The 17,753-nt window shown below is 40.1% G+C and overlaps 1 protein-coding gene across 1 annotated transcript in view; it reads left to right on the top strand.

Moving 5' to 3' along the window:
- The window catches only part of PARVA (parvin alpha), a 742,770-nt gene that overhangs the window by 501,953 nt on the left and 223,064 nt on the right, over positions 1-17,753 (top strand). Inside the window, exon 11 of the mRNA XM_044059394.1 lies at positions 10,279-10,337. Within this exon, the coding sequence (XP_043915329.1) occupies positions 10,279-10,337 (59 nt within the window). The remainder of the gene's footprint in view (positions 1-10,278; positions 10,338-17,753) is intronic.

Below are 17,753 nucleotides of genomic sequence, written 5' to 3' on the forward strand. Positions count from 1 at the left end.
AAAAAATGCTATCAAACAGAATCAACGTTGTAGCTCGTGACTACAAAAATAAGCAGAGTATGTAAAACATACAAGTCTTTATTTCGTAAGCGCTTTCACGGACTTCTCCGCTTCCTCAGACGTTATAGTAACAGGACGTGACATCATGGGTCCCTTTTATAAAGGATCCTGTCAACATTTAAAAGCAAAACGCTTCGTAAACATTTAAAAATATTAAAAACATAATCAAATAACATACATCAATATATTACTGCAAATACATATAAAATGTTAAAAATAAAGGTGCATGATGAATACTGCGAAGTGTAAGAATTAGTAACTAAACAGTTAAAATTGTCTCTAATGTGTCTAGGGCATACCTAAGGCTGACGTAACAAACGTGACTGACCATTAAAAGAAAGATTGCATGTTAAATACATTGAAGGTATAAAAACTGAACAGTTAAAGTTGTGTTTGTGTTTAAGACGTGCCTGTGATGAACGTAACAGACAAGGCTGACCAGTGGGGGTAGATATTGATGGTATGCACTGACTGGTATTGGAAATGGCATGCTCATAAAAGATATCCTAGTGATAAGGTGGTATGAAAACTAGAAATAGAAAATATGATGTGTACAAACCAATTACATAGACAATACATAACTCTATCTAAATGACCCTATGACTAAATAGGCCTGGCCTTCAGAATCGGTTTCAAAGAAACAGATTCGTTGAGCCCTCTGTTCCGATGTGCCCCCAGTCGGAATATCCAACGGATCTCCGCTTCTTCCGTTGAGTTCGTGATGTCACCACCTCGCATACTATTAGGTTGAACATGAAGAACCTGAAAGGTGAAACGGTGTTCATTCCCTTCTTTTAAAATATGTTTGGAAATGGCACTACTGTTCTCCCCTCTAGCTAGGCAATATAAATGATCGCGTATTCTCTCTCTGAGCGATCGGTTGGTTTTTCCAACATAAAATTTGAAGCAAATTTGGCAGCAGGCCACATAGACCACATTGCGTGTATCACATGTGGCGTGGCACCTAATCTCCCAAAGTTTGCCATTGTTTGAGTTCCTAAAAAATCTGGATTGATCTATGTGGGGACATTGCGGACACTTGCCACATCTAAAAGTCCCCTGTGCCAATCTACATGGATTCAGATCTATATTTGTCATTAGATTGGGGAAGCATAGTTGTTGCTTCAAATTTTTCAGATTTCTATACGTATATGTTGGACAATTGCCAACGATCTGCTTGACGTGTTCATCCGTCATTAATATATTCCAATTATTACATAGTACATCATGTATTATATGTTGTTTTCGACTATAGGGTAAAGTCAGTGATAAACTCTGATTGCATTTCCTGCTTGTTACATTGCCAGTGCTTTGAGAATAGTAGGGTTTACCTCTAGTGTGTCTGAGCTTGTTAGTGGTAACACATAATCTATCTACTTCATCCTCATCATATCCCCTGGCCTTGAAATTATTACTCAATGATTCTAGTTCCCTTCTATAAATTGTTTCATCAGAACACAGTCTAGATGTCCTGAGGCCCTGACTAATAACTATGTTGTTAAATATACGCTGGGGGTGCATGCTGTCCCTGTGTAGAAAACTAGGTTTATAGCATTCTTTTCTGTACAGCCTAGTGCAAAGGCCATCATTGCTAAAATAGATGTTCACATCAAGGAAGTTGATAGATGTTTGAGAAGCTTCCATTGTAAATTTCAAATAGCCTTCCTTACTATTGATGCTAGATAAAAACTCATGCAACTCAGCCATGGAGCCCTTCCATAGGAGAAAGAGGTCATCCACGAATCTCCTGTAAAAGAGAACCATGGGATGATTGATGCTTATTCAGTTGTGTCAATAGACTGCATTAATGAGATCATTTACAGTATCAACACTATGCTTGAAGAATGCAAATTATTGAATCTTGTTACAGTTGAGTTATTTAACTATTTTAAAGTGGATTTTCCTCTGACACCCAGGATAAATGGCCTCCCTAAAATACACAAGAATGCTTTGACACCACCACTCAGACCCATTGTAGCTGGTTCTGGTTGGCTCACTGAGCCAATGTCCGTATACTTAGATTGTAAGTTGAAATTAGTCTTGGATAAATATGAACACATACTCAGTGATACAGGGAAATTCTTAACAGACTTACATGCAGCAGTCAGTACAATGGATAATATTCACGGCACTACTCTTGTTACCATGGATGTAGTGTCGTTGTTCACATGCATTCCTAATTTTGAAGGAGTGCAATCTGTTAAGATTTTGCTAAACGAGTATTACACACAGAAGGAGGGTGATTTTTTATCTCTCCTACTTGAGACCGTACTGGAAAACAATATTTTCATCTTCCAGGAGAAATATTACAAACAAAAGTGCGGAGTAGCCATGGGTACAAGCTGCGCTAACTCATATGCAAACCTCGTCATGGTTGCATGGGAGAAGGAGGTCATGTTCAATCATCCCATGGTTCTCTTTTACAGGAGATTCGTCGCTCAACGTCGCTAGGGCATCTTCTGCAGTTGTTTATTAAGGCTTTTTCCCTTTGTGCATTCCTGGAACTAGGCTTACAGCCCCTTCCGTCTCCCTCCCACCGCAAAAAAAAAAAAAAAAAGTTTCTTGGTTCAAGAGCAGTATCTTCATTTGCATAAAAGTCCAGTAACTGACCATACATCCCGTGATTTCCTTTAAATCTTTTAGGTGGTCAATGCTATTGCCAGGCCTGAACATGCAGAGGTTATAGGAAAAGCAGAATCCCAAATAGCTTATGCACAAATATGTGCATTGTGCTTCCCATATGATTCACTGAGTCACAAAATGTCAAGGAACATTTTGGTGATTTTCTTTTTTCTGCATCAAAGCAAAGCAAAGCATGCATCAGAAATAAGTCAATACCAAATTACGTGCTCTTTCAAGATGACAGGCTCTACTACACCCCTTTGTGCAAGTCTTTGTGTGGTGAGGCAACAACAGGAGTAGAGTAAACCCTTTCCTTATGTAATAGTCTTGCACCAGCAGTAGTCCTGTTCGCCTTAGTAAATACAAATATATTAAAACCAAATACAGACTTGAACAGAACATTTATGCTTATGCCTGTTTGACCTTGATAAAATAGTAGTCCCAGAAGAGAACTTCTGAGCAGAAACTTTAAACAGAAGTTTGATAAAATTCTCCAAATACTGTACGCCTCAGCCACGGAATGAACTCTTTGATTCAGAAAAAAAAAAACATATTCATAATCCACACTTAATGAAAAAAACACACAAGTAAAGACCCCTTCACAAGTAAAGACCCCTTCACTGAAGGAAACTAAAGTGTATATGGTGGCCATCCTGGGAATTATGCCTGAATTTACCAAGCACATATGGTGCTCCAATTAGATGATTTTTCTTAGATGTTCAGAGCTTGAGCAAGGTATTGCTGATGTTGCTTGAAGAAAAAAAATGTCAAACTTCCTCAGATTGCTGAAAAAATTGGAAAACTCTTAATACGGCGCAGATGAAATGAGGCTGTAGACGTTTGTTCCAGGGCTGCTACTGCACAAGGTGACATGCATGGCTGTGCTTCCAGACTTTTTCAAACAGTATGAATGGTCAACCTCAGAAAGCACTGGCTTGACTGTATGTTGTCCAGAGCCTCCACGTTCACTGAGTACACAAGTGTGCAGAACTCAGTCACACAACAAAAGAAATTCTGAGGAACCATTTGTGATAGTAGAACATACATGGTCATTTTGCATCTGGCTAGAACACAACTGATGAAGGACTTTTTTCATTGTATTTCAAACCACCAACTTATCACAGAAACCTTTTGAAATGCACTGAATACATGTCATCCTCTGGGCTGATGTTCTAAATGCTAAACTCCACATGGAAATGATACAATGGCAGTTCATGAGCCTATGGAACCAGCACATGACCCCATGGATAAAGTTCTCCCCTTCATCCCGGATTTAATCAGAGAATTCCAGTGACTGTACTTCCAGCAACCCAAACCTTTCTTTTGACCCAAGAACTGGACTAGAAGCTGACAACAGATGCTGTAGATTATGCCTGAATGTGACCATATCCAGTTGTTTGGGTCCAGAAAGAAGAGGCAGAAGCACTGTAACCTCAGAAAATGATGGTTATCTATAAAGTCTGAACCACATTGGAAACCACAGATTCTTTGAGTAGTGATGGAGAATACCACAGTGCCATGGAATTTCAATGTGCAGGTGGAAGCCCATCCTTACCCCCTCCCTGTTTACATCAGACAAGATGATGTAGGACCTGGCTAGGCTGAATCTCCATCTCCAGGCTGCTGACATCTAGAGTCATAAGTACTCCTTGGCATGTGTACTGAGCAGAGAGATCATTGCTCTCCATAAGAGGATGTTGGACAGAAAAATCTGAACTTTTCAAACCGTGAATCCCCAAAAAATCAGTCCATCTCAAGTGAATCATCATACCTCCACCTTCTGGTCAAGGACACTGAGTAGTGCATTGACAGTCACATGGAATCGAGGTCATCTTTGTGGCTTCCTTCCATATCCTTATTCCAGAGGTATTGCAAAATTCAAGAATATAAAGAGCAGAAGGTATTTACTGATTTATATTTCTGTGAAATGGCCAAGGCATTGTCTGGCTCTTTACTGTGTTCTAGATGACAATATAAAAAATAGTGGCTCTTATGCTTTAGTTCAAAATTCTCGCCAATTAGTAAAAGAGACAGTTACATCCAAACCTGAAGAGATTCAGGCTTACAGCTTGAAAGCTGTTGGGCTAGTACCTATTGGCATTTGTTCAGATGTTTTACCCACCCTGAACGATGCTAGAATACCTACCTGTTTGAAATCATGATCTCTTTAAATGAACTGAATTCTTGCACTGTTGTGACAAAAAGAGGATACATCCTGTATCTTAGCTTGTCTTTTAACCTTGCAGGATCTCTTTTGCTCCCTTTAAGAGAGACATGGCATTCACTTCAGTCCAGTCTTTATTAATTTGCCTTTTTTTTTTTTCTTTACTACATGTACAAATTGCCCTTTGTCATACCCTTTCAGATGTAACCCAAGCCATGAAGACAAGCAGCGTGGATAGTATAATGTAGCCTGTCATCTAGCATGTATTTGAGAGGTGGATGGAAACCCAAGTACCTGAAGAAAATGCTTGTATATTTCATCAGGTTTAAATGGTCTAAAGCTCAGGTAAAAAAAAAATCAACTGAGGCTTCATAAAAAAAGTTTTTATTTTGTGTGTGGGCGAGGAGTGTTAAACCCGTTAGCACTGCCCCATGCTCCCTTACATTTAAACTCTGTGGTCACACAGTCACAGATGAAACTCACACACATTCAGTCATTGCTAATTGACAGATAAACATACTGGCAGTGGTTTCCAACAGGAAAAGCTATTGGGGAGTTCAACATCTGGGAAAAAGGTTTAAATATTTTTTGCTGTACACTTGGCCAAGGGTAGGGTAGTGGGAGAAAACCCATGTAGACATGGGAAAAACATTAAGGACTCTGCCGAGAGAGTGACCAGACCTTAGAGCTATTTGCCAGTTCTGCCTGTATTGCAGACCAACCACCTGGGGCTGCTGACAAAAACAATTCTTAAACTGTACTTTATTTTATAGCCACTGTGTTAACTATGTCAACAGCCCTGAATTTCTGGCTGTATTGTTTAAGCATGGTAATAACAGTTGAAAAACTAACTTTCCTGGAAGAGGTAGCATCTACCTCTGCCAGAGGGATCTCCATAGTTTAGGCCTTTGTTAGTAGGGAACACAGTACCATTCCTCACAAAAGTGGGGCTGTTCTCATGTCCAGGCCAGTTCCAGAGCTTTCCCATAGTAAATTCATTTCAGCCTTCAGTCTTCTGTCCAGAATCTGAGGAGAAAGGAGAGAGTCTTTTACATAACATTGATCTGCATGGCTGGCTGAGGAATTCTACCACTAAAGTAAATTAACTCGCTTGCTTGTTCATGCCAGCTCAGCAAGGGTGCTTATTTACTAGACAATTCATTTCTAAGTGGTACCTTCTGTTTTGACAAATGTTGCAAGATAGGTATGGGACAGGTTGTGTCTGCACTGTTTGTTTATTTATTTATAAACTTTGTTGACTGGGTTTGTCTTGCTAGGCTAGTGCCCTGTTTTCAGGGGAAACTGAAGTGGTATTTGTACTAATAGGGGAAATTTGGTCAGTGCATCTAGGAAGTGCATTTCAGTAGGTGCCATGGGATGATCTTTATCTCTTATAAAATTATTTTCTTTTTTATGGAAGATCAGTGAAGATTACATTCTGTTGTCATGCCAGGCATTTCATATGTCGTATTCTTCAGAAAAATGAATGTCAGTGCTCAATGCAAAGTCTGTTGTTTTATTAACTAAATAATTTAATTAGTGTTTAAAAAAAGTGTCTCTGACTTTGGGCCTTTGTCCAGTATTATTTTAGACTTTGACCCTGTTTCTTTAATCAAGTTGACAGCCTATGTGGCAGAGGGGCGCAGACTAACATATATTTGTGTCACGTAAACCAGAAACTGTCCTTGACGTCTGAGAATGTCTATGATTTTGGTTTGTCCTTAGTGTGCGTGTGTGTGTGTTTTCAAATCATTGATGATGGCTGTTGTTATTTAGCAACTGCTGTGAGTAATTTGAGTTTCAGACTTTCCTTCAGAAAAAAAAACATAACCTGTTTTTGCAGCTTTCTAAGTGTGAGAGTAATATTTAAAATGTGTCCCTGTTTCTGGCCTTTTGGCACGGATTCCTGCACTAAGAGGTTGAAAGTTGCTTCAACACATTGTGTGCCTATTTATTTTTATTTTATGTGAGTTGTACATTGGTGATATACACAGACAATGTAGTTAAAAATTACAGGGGCTGTCAGTAAAGGAAAATGACCAACTGCTGTTTGCTTATTATTTTGGCCTTGCAGAACTGTTGTGGTCTGTGTAGAACAACTCAAAACACTTTAATATGTAGCTAATATCTTTGTAATACAAAGCTGAAACATGTTGCATGGATGTCATTTTAAAACAAGCCCTATCTCTTCATTGTTCACAGAAGTGGATATAACTTCTAGGTGGAGGCAAGGGGCTGATATGGGTGAAAGTAACTTACCCGTCTGTTTGCGGGGTTTAAATGGTCACCAGTCTGGCTTTGTATGACCTTTGTGAATTTTAATAAAGATGAATAGTTTGCTGTAACTGTGTGTTTCTGTGAAAAAAACATGACGTACATTACTATGACAATTATCATCATTTGTTTGCCAAAGTCAGACATCTGAGGTGTACACTAACAGTAAAGTATCTGGAAGTGATAGGTACAGAAGCTGTCTGTGGGTAAGAATGGCTTGCTGCTCTTTGGTCATTTTTAAACAGTTGTCACTGAACTGGCATAGCAAAAGCAGGGTCAAATAATGTGTTGTATTTACTGAAATCATTGTAAAACTAGTATTGCAGTGACTTACGCATGTATATATGTCTTATTTGCATGTTTGCGTGGGCTTTGCAGTGTCTTTAAGAGTAACAACTTGAACATAATTTCATTCAGTTTCCACTACAAACATTAACACTGCGCACAATAAGCGTTTTTAGTGGGGGTCTGGCAGGTGCAGAATGCATGTTCAGTGGTACAGAGACTCATTTAGTAGCATTGTTATCTCACAGTACTAGTTCTGGTTGAGATCTTGGCTCTCGCAACTTCTGTGTGACATCTGCATGTCCTACTGATCTCTGTGTGGGTTTATCCACTGTGCTGTCATTTCCTCTAACCCCAAAAGACTTGCCCTGGGTAAACTGGAATTCCTCCAATGTGCATGTATGTTAGTGTGCAGCTTGTGCATATGTTTTTGCATCCTGTGGATACACCTGGCTTGTCAGGGGCAGTTTCAGTGTGTGTGTTTGTAAAATCAGGGCATCTTGTGATATTCCTGGCTTGTCAGGGGAAGTGTATGTGCGCGTTTGTGTATACACACACTCAACTTAATTTCACTGTGTTTTTGTCTGTGGACACTTAACAGTATTTCTGGGTAAATACATAACTCTTCTGGGTAATAGCAAAAAAAAAAAGTTAACAAGCCATCTTTTAAAAATAAGACATAAGTGTGTCATAGAGCATCCAGATCCTCAGAGCTTCTGAGGGACTGACAGACCACAGTGCAGGAGGCAATATAATTGAATTTTAACACAGGCTTAGTAGTGGCCTATGTCTTGAACCCCCACCTAATGTAAAACAGGCCTTGCTCAAATGTATGCACAGAAGATTGCATTAGTTTGCGTAGGGTGATGGAAATATTGTGGTCAGTATTTTTTTGTAATTCTCCCCATACTCTAAGCACTGTGTGTAAGCAATGAAAACTGCTATAGCCTATGTGGGTTGCTGTGGACAGTGTCATTATTTCCTTCCTCCCAAGCCTTACTTGAGGTATGCACAGAAGGTCACTATAGTTTGTGTTGGGGCTAGGGTCAGCATGATCATTATTTTTTTTACTTTTCCTCACAAACATCAGAGGTATGCACATAAGATGCTCTTGCTTGTCTTGGGACAGTGTACTGTCTAGGAACAACAAGTCGAAATGCATTACTGTCATACTTGTTTTTCATTTTCCTCAAAATTAAACCTCAGGCACACATATCCATTGTGATAGAGGTAAATAGGTATGCTGTCTATATTTGCCTGAGCAGCAGGTTGAAATATCTTACTGTGTTTGATTTTTTTTTTCTTTCAGTTTTAGTTTAGTCTGCCAGAAGATGCCTGCCTTTTGGGGGTAGGGGTGAGGGGGCATTTTGTATATAGGAGAGGAGCCACTTGGAATGTGTAACTATTGCCATTTTTGTCTTCACTTTCATCCCAATCTAATACCAGAGATACACAGAAGGAGAGGTTTTTTTTTTTTTTGGGGTGGGGGGGGTGGGGGTGGAAGGAGCTAATCCTTTGTTGTATGCACCCTCACAAGTATCTGCTGTGAACTGATACTTCATCTGCTTTTCATTTTAGACTTTGTACGCATCTTACTTCTTCCTTGCAAGACAAAATAAGACTGAATTTCTTTCCTACTCATAATTTCTGTTCATATCACAGCTTTATGGCATAATTTATTTCCTCTGTGGTCATTACAGTGCAGTCTTGGCAGGTTAAGATGTGTGGTGTGTTCAAACATTGATTGAGAAAGACTAAGACTATATTTCTTTCCTTGTTTAAAAAAAAAGTTGTAAAATGCACCTGGGATCTTGGTGCCCTCATACTCCCAACTTAATTTTAGTTCATCCACAGTTACCACAATGCAGTATTTGAAATGATGCATGAAAAAGTAAAACGTCAGAAAGTCTGAATTTCTTTCCTTAATCATGATTCTTGTTCAGACCATCATTGGATGAAAAGGTTGTTTAAAAAGATGTAATGTACAAATCAGAGCATCTACAATCCCATGGCTTTTGGGGGCTTTACAGCCCCCAGGCCACTAATTTATTTCATTTGTTTCCTTCACATTTATTGCAGAGTAGTCTTTGACAGTTTTAGGTTGTGCTTAAAGGATGAAGGGTGCACGCTGATAAATAACAAAATATTAAATGAAGAAAAAGGGAACATGGTAGTGTGGGGGAGTCTACGATGGGGAGAATGGAGGCATCAAGGCAATGTGCATATGGTACAGCAGTGGTTAGTGGGGAGGAGACGCTGTGACACCCTTCCCTTAAGGTGCATTTCAACCAAGGCCAGCCCTGCCCCACTAAACATCACTTAACAATTCCAGCTGGAGTGGAGGAAGTTTGCTAAGGCTTTTGCAAATTTAGTAGAATAGCCACCTATATTTATCAACTGTTTTTTTATCCTTTTGGACAAAAGTACCAGTTAGGGAATGTGATGAATGAACACTGTGACTGATGTAGCTTGTGAATTTGTATGTTCTGTAAAAGCCTGTTCTGAAAATTTTCATTATGTCAATAGTCTATGTGTTGATTATTTAATTTATGAGCAGTAGTCTACACAACAGGAAACAAAATATTTTGCATGGTGCTTCACCAGTAAGGGTTTGACAGATAATGAATATGAGAGAACACATTTTCACTGACTAAACCTTTCAGTGGTAGTATTTAAGAAAAGTTTCAACAGAGGCTATGTGGCTGTGTTTTTTTGAGGTGTGAGGTTTGTTCCAGTTAAGGATAGTTTTGTAAAAGTCATGTCAGTTTTTATTTAGATGATGAAAATATTTGTTAAAATGAAAGTGTGGATGTACTGTGAATTTGCTGAATTTACCTTTAATCTTCTAGTAAACCATTATTTTGTTTTTGCAGAAACGTGAAGGAATCCTTCAGTCTCGACAAATCCAGGAGGAAATCACTGGAAACACAGAGTACGTTTATATGTTATGTTCCTCCTTTTTGAGCTGAGAAACAGACATTTTACAGTCTCAAACCTAACTGTTATTTTTGTGCTAAAATAGTCATTGTGATATTTCACTATTGTAAGCATAGTTATATTTTATAGAACTTGTGTTTGTGATGTCCATCCTCTTCCTGATCAGACTTGCAGAGTTTTAGGCATCTCCAGAGAAAAGCTTGTCTTCTTTCTATGCTGATTACATTATTAGGACATAGCAGAAAACGGAGTACAGTGCCATCTTCAGTTCTTCTTTTTGCTGAAACTGCATTTTTTGTTGTGGGAGTTTGCCATATTGATATTGTTGTGGGGGTCTTTTGGAAACCAACAATATGATCTTTTCCTGGCATAAAGTCTCTCTCTGGGATATGTAGTCTTCCAACAGACTGTCAACTTTTACTTTTTATTTTGCATTGGGGGAAAATCCAGCTTATTCCTGTGAGCACTGTTAGTTTTTATTCTTTTAATAAGAAGACCGTTCTCTGATGGACCCAAATCTTTGTGGTTTCTTAGAACACACAGAACTGATAGCTCTAGGTCAGGATATGTTTTTCCCACTTTCTGCAGAGGATCCATCTACTAGTTGGGCTGAAAAAGCACACAGGGGGGACAGGGGAACCCCCCCCCACACACTGCCTAAAGGTAGAGAAGGCAAAGAAGTTGTTTGCCAGGAAATGCATGCTTATAGTTACCTTTCACTCCCACAAGGGCCTGTGGCTCCAGTGTGGTGCAGCTTAGTCCACTGTGGTCCTGGTGCCTTCTGCAAATTCCCTATCCATCGTAAACCCCTCTGAAAGCTGAAATTTGGATTGCTGACTTTTAGCACAGACATACTTTAATTTGTAACTGCATCATTGCCATATTCTAGTCCCCAATCTTCTGCATGAGTGAAATGTTGACACTCAGCGTGTGGAATATGGTCTCGTTCTTTTATAGTGTCAACTTTATTTGGGGAACGGTCGATACATGTGGGGAAACTGTGGTGTTAATGATGTTTTCTGAGAAACGGCTACAGCAACAGTTGTTCCTCTGATTCTTCATCTGCAAGGGCAGACTCTTGTTACAGATAAATCCGGCACACAGAAATCCACCTTAGTCCTTGTTTACTTCAATTACAAGTGGTTTGCTGAAGAGTAGGTAACTGCTTGGCAAAGGATACATACAGCATCAGCTCCCACAGGGAATTTCAATACTTCAGACACCACCTTGTCAGCCAGATGGGATCCCTCATCAAAACAGACATCCATGTCAGAGGTGATGAGGAAGTGGAGCTGATTTTGTCTTATAAGTTTATTTTCCTGTAGGCTGTGCTGCTTGTAAAGTTTTTTTTTTTGTCCTTAATCTTCCCTTTGGAGGGCAGCATCTCTAAGGAAATCCTCAACTTAATAATTAAACATTTGAAGTAAGGTACCAAAGAGTTGCCAGAGTCCCACACACATTTCTCAACTCTTAATGCAACTGTTCTTGACAAAGCCAAAATTAATGAGGAAACAAAAGCCCAAAATCAGGGACAGATTTTAAATATTACTTTTATTGACAAATCTGTTATGCTAAATATACTAGCATGCATTAAAATTTAAGGGCTTAAGTCTGAGCTTATTATTGCAATAAAGGAGTCCTGATTCAGTATCAACAAAGATTAGTTGTAAGTTGACATGTTATGCATTTGTGTCCTGTGAGATTTTTTATAGGGATTAGAAGTCATTTTTGGCCAAAACACTAAGGATTTTGTGCCAGTGAAAAATAAATTATAGAATCAGTATTCTGGGTTATTTCATTGTTTTATTCATGTTGGAAAATATCTCTGTCTGATTCACAGCCTCCAACCCCTAAAAGCTTGAAAGGTATTAATAGGCTCAGGAGAAACACATACAAACACCCTGTAGTTAATACCAGTAACATTTCTCTAGATACTGCAAGAAAGTCCAGGTTAGCTTTGAGTCTAACTACTGTGCCAGATGACAGGAAGAATAGTGTATTGAACTGATTTGGGAACAAGAGAGATGCTGCCACAGTGGGTGTTAAAGCTGTTAGTTGTCATCCGCACATGCTGCAAATCCATACCTCTCAACCTGGAAACATCAACAATCTGGACAAAGGCCCATGAAAAATAGGTACAGATCTGTACACTGTTCAACATACAATTTGCATGCATAATTATGTAACCCTGCTCACCCCAATGGAATTGTGGGATACCAGCTTTCAAATGCAAACTGAAGAACAGGCAACCAAAATATGGCCCCAGAGTCCACTCCCCCTGCAGCCATTCCAAAGTCACATTACTTGGCTGTTTCGCCCCACTTACCATAAACACTAATGCACATACTGCTTTACTTCTACAATGATTATTTGGATTTCATTTAAAATTTATTGTACATTTTATAGCGCAAATACTAATAGACATCTGCTAAACAAAGCAGTACAGTCCCACAACAATGAAAATAGACTTAGCATTAAAACTTCTCTGCCCTTGAAACTCTCACATTCATTGAAACAACATAGTATGTTAAAACTTGAAAGAAAACTAAGTCCATCTAGCATGTTCCTTGCCCACGTCTATACTGGCAAACAATTATTAAAAATCTCATGTGATGACTGTTAACACTGCCTCAGATGTATAAACCTAGTCTGGCTTATAATTTAACTATGTCTAGCACTTCAGAGTGGAACTGTGGAAAATATGTTTGGGAAGTGAACACTTTATAATCCCATCTTAAAATAGATGACATTGTGTTGAACAATTAACACTGACTTTTAGCTATACATAAAAAGCACTAAGATCCCCCTTGAATGCAATAAAAACCACAGAAGAGCCAAGTCTATGTTAAACCAAATGGCCTTGAACTTCCAGTGGACCGCCTGCTTTCTAGAAATATTAATCTGCTTGCAGACATCAACAGATAAACACCCTGTTCATTCTTGACCACAGCAGATAAATAATGCATTATGGGCAGCAGCAGAGACTTGCTTAATAGTTCATTCTTGGCAGCAGAAACACACCAGATCTTACGGGCAGCAGCAGCAGAGACTTTAAAGACATACTGAATAGTACACACACACACACACACACACACACACACACACACGTTCTTGACCAGAACAGCAGAAACATTAAGATAAATAATGCAGAGAAACATTAATATAACAGCAGGTAAACACCCTGTTCGTTCTTGACCACAGCTGATAATTACAGGCAGCATCAGAGACTTGCTTAATAGTTCACTCTTAGCAGCAGAAACACACCAGATATTACGGGCAGCAGCAAAAACTTAGACTAATACTAAATATTTCATACACACACACAAGTTCTTGACCAGAACAGCAGAAACATTAAGATAAATAATAATGCAGAGAAACATTAAGATAACAGCAGGTAAACATCCTGATGTTCATCGTGTTACACTGCTGCAGTCATCACAGAGTTATCTGCCGTCAGGTGGTCCCGCAGTCGGCCCGAGTTCCAAAGTCTTGGTCCGGCGTTGGTTGCTGTCGCTTCTTCCCTGACGTCAGTGCGACAGGGGTATAAAAGAGGCAGCCAACTCCATTTTCGTCAGTCTTTCTTGCCGCGTGGTGCCCGAAGCAGATCGCAAGTGCCGGTCGGCCGACTCCTGAGATTTTCAAATCGAATTTCAGACCGAAGTCTTCAATAAAGTTAAGTACCCCATTGGGAAACCTTTTCTTGCCTCAGTCCGATGTCAGAAAAAGTTAATAATTGCATTTCTTGTGGGAAGCAAATACCTCATAAGGATTTTCATTTTTATTGTATCCCTTGCCTAGGCCCAGACCACGACGTTTTGTGCTAGGTTTAACAAACGAACTATTAAACGTCTGTTTGATTTTGCCCGACATTATTTTGGTAGAAAATTTAATTATACCATGCCATCAGAGCAACCGATGACCGGGATGCATAAAAAGCGCAAAGATAAGGATAGGCAGCCGAGACGCAAACGAGACACCGAGGCCTCTGCTACGCCAGTCGCCGGTTGTCCGGTTTTCAGTGAGGTGCCTGCACAGCCCCTGACGACCGCTGATTTAGAACTCCAGGCTGCATCCGACTCCCAAGCGGAGATTGCAGGGCCTCCAGAGCCTTTATCCTTAGGCCCTTCCGACTCCATGGCTGATGGGGATTCCGGTGCAGTTGAAAGCCCATCAGTTGCTGAAGGTGTCTTCAGTCCGACTGCACTTACTATTAAATCCTTTCCAAAACTGAAAACTCCATTAAAAGTAAGGAAGCCTGTACTGCAGTCTCCAGTGCAAGGCCCCATGCCTAAGAAACAGATGCTTAAGATGGACGAAGACTTAATTACCCTAATCAGGGGTTCCCATCCCTCACCTGACAAAAGGCCTAGACAGGAGGAGGAGGACTACGCTTCCTCTGACCAGGTTTTCATTACCTCAGATTCTTCTGAGGAACAGGAGTACTTTTCTCCCCCTTATGAAGACTCTGATGCTGAAGAGTCTATTCCTTCAGCATCTCCACCAGAAGACTACTCTTTTGGGGAAACTTTACATACCATGAGGGAACATTTCCACTGGGAAGGCCAGGATTACTCTGATTCTAAGAAAAGTCTCCGAGAGTTCCTCTTATTACCCCAGCACAGACCCCTTGCTATTCCACCTGTGTTAGACATTGTGGATGATGTTTATACAGAATCTAGCCTTAACCCAGATTCATTACCTCCTGCACAAGCCAAACCAGACAGATACTACAGAGTCCCTGACTCATATAAATTCTTATATTAAAGCCCTGTTGCTGACCCAGAAACCATTCCCCAGGGTACCAAAGGGGTTAAGGCCTCTATTGCTAAAAATCCTGTACCGTCTGAAAGGGATTCTAGAGCACTAGACAGATGGGGAAAGAAAGTATACCTCAGCTGCTCTAGCTATGAGGGCCTTAAATTGCCAGTTTCACATGCTGAAATATCAACAATATTTGATGTCTCAATTAAAACAAAAAATGAGCACTCATACAGAGCAGCCTGATTACAAAGAAATGCAAGATTTGTTGCATGCAGCAGAACAAGTGGGAAAACATACTTTGCAATGTGAATTTGATTCATTGGAAGCGTCTTGCAGAGCAGCTGTAACAGGGTCTGTCATTTGTAGGCATGCTTGGTTAAAAGAACTAACTTTACCTGATCATGTTAAAGCTTCTCTAAACCCTGTTTAGTACCCAACCGCCCAGCCTTAGCTTTGGGATTCAACCCAAGTGTGATGACTGCAGCAGTTTAACACGATGAACATAGTACAGTTTTGTACCTACCATAAATGTAGATGTTTGAGTGTTCACACTGCTGCAGTCCAGGTTACCCTCCCACCTTCCCCTCTTTTTACCTGGGTTTTATCTATAGCTCCCTGTTTATGCAATCTCTAAGATGTATTTCTATATGGTGTATTTGCTTACAGCTGTAGCTACTGTTTTCTACTTATGTAATTTACTTAGGATTATGTATTGCCTTCCTATTTGGGAGCACCTGACATCTAGGGCAAGAAAAACTGAAGAAAATGGTGTCGGCTGCCTCTTTTATACCCCTGTCGCACTGACGTCAGGGAAGAAGCGACAGCAACCGACGCTGGACCAAGACTTTGGAACTCGGGCCGACTGCGGGACCGCCTGACGGCCGATAACCCAAGTGTAATGACTGCAGCAGTGTGAACACTCGAACATCTAAATTTATGGTAGGTACAAAACTGTACTTTCCGTTCTTGACCACAGCAGATAAGTCTCTGCTGCTGCCCATAATGCATTATTTACTAAATGGTTCATTCTTGGCAGTATAGAAAATAAAGCAGAGTGGAACACTTACTTCACTTGACTGTAATTCCGCACACACAGTAACTGCAGACTGTAATTCCTAATTCCCTGGCTCATAGGTTTGTATGGAACACTTACTTGACTTTACACTCCCTGGCTCACATATCCTCTGGTTCTGTCTTTCCCCCTCCGGTTTGCTTGAAAAATAACATCCTCTTGTCTTTCCCCTCCATTTGCACACAAAATAATTCCTTCCCTTGCTCAAGAAGTTATTTGCGATGCTCGCAAATAATTTGAATTCCCACAGCAGAAAATGCTTCGAGCTTCAATTCCAACAGGCTGGCTGACGGGGTTGACATCATCACGCATATGATGACGTCAGTCAAAGTCCACAATTTTAAAAATAGAGCCAGGAAAATCAGAAATTAAGGGGTGCCACTCAGGAATCCTGGCACCCCATTATTTGGACCTCAAAACCGATAAGAACTGAGAAATTCAGTACGATTGAGAGGTATGCTGCAGTCATAAGGAGACAGTAGTAAATAGTGTGTGTGCTTAGATGATTTGTCTGCTGTGCTTTCTTGAAGAGATTATGTAGGCTAGCAAAAATGACCATGAAAGATGTTAGGCAAGCCATGAAGTGTGGCTTTGACACCACTGGTGGTTTTTGCAGGGGAAGTTGGGGGGGGGGGGGTGCAACCACAGGTACATTGATGCTCAGACTTGCATTCATTGCTCAGAGTACATCTAACCACACTCACCCTTCCCTTCTAAAGCATAGTAGGAATTACTTTACTAAACAGCAGCACTTTTGTAAAGGACAATTAATGGCAGGATAGTTAAAGCAAAAGAGAACATTCAAGAAAAAACACTGGTAAGGAGGCAGAGATTGGGGCAGTCGCCAAGGAAGGTGAGAGATTGAGAAAGACTCTCCTACTGATGGTGTCATGATGGTGTCATGATCTCTCACTTTTCCCTTCCCCTTACCTCCTAGAAGGAAATCTTTCAGAACTGATTCAACTTGCCCATCTATCTTTGGGTAGATGGAGATGATTGTATTAAATTATAAATAAATAAGTGTTTGAAAATGTCCAACCTGCCTGCCATGCCAGATCATCTTAGTTACACTACCATACAACAGGTACTGTAAGTTAGAGCCATGCAGTTGCAGAGCAAATGAAAAGCTTTTGTTTTTCCTGTGACCAAAAAAAAAAGTGATGACCCTGGAAGCCCCTTCTTGATGGCTTCATGTTAAAAAAAAAAAATCCAGAGAGTAAAACAGTTCAGTATTGTTCATCATTCTTGCTCTTCTTCCTGTGCTAATGCAGGTTGCCAGTATTGGATGTGAATGATTCCTGCCTTGATACTCCATTCACAAAGAACACAAGCAAGCAGTTCCCCACATTCATTGCATGGACAGCGCACTTTCAGTTCACATATTTGTCTTCTTTTGATTCCTCTAATCCTGGGACAGTTACCAAATGCTTAGCTCCTGTGTTTACGCCTCAGAAAGAGGGGCAGTCATGTTTTTTTATAGATGAATGATTTGACCAATTAGACCAGATCCCAGAAAGCTCCACAGTTCTCTACAGTGCACAGTCTATTGCCTGACAAATCTGAACATTAGACGTTCAG

The sequence above is a fragment of the Protopterus annectens genome, chromosome 17.part0, assembly GCF_019279795.1.
Source record: "Protopterus annectens isolate FY-2018-M chromosome 17.part0, PAN1.0, whole genome shotgun sequence".
In the NCBI taxonomy this organism is placed as follows: Eukaryota; Metazoa; Chordata; order Ceratodontiformes; family Protopteridae; genus Protopterus; species Protopterus annectens.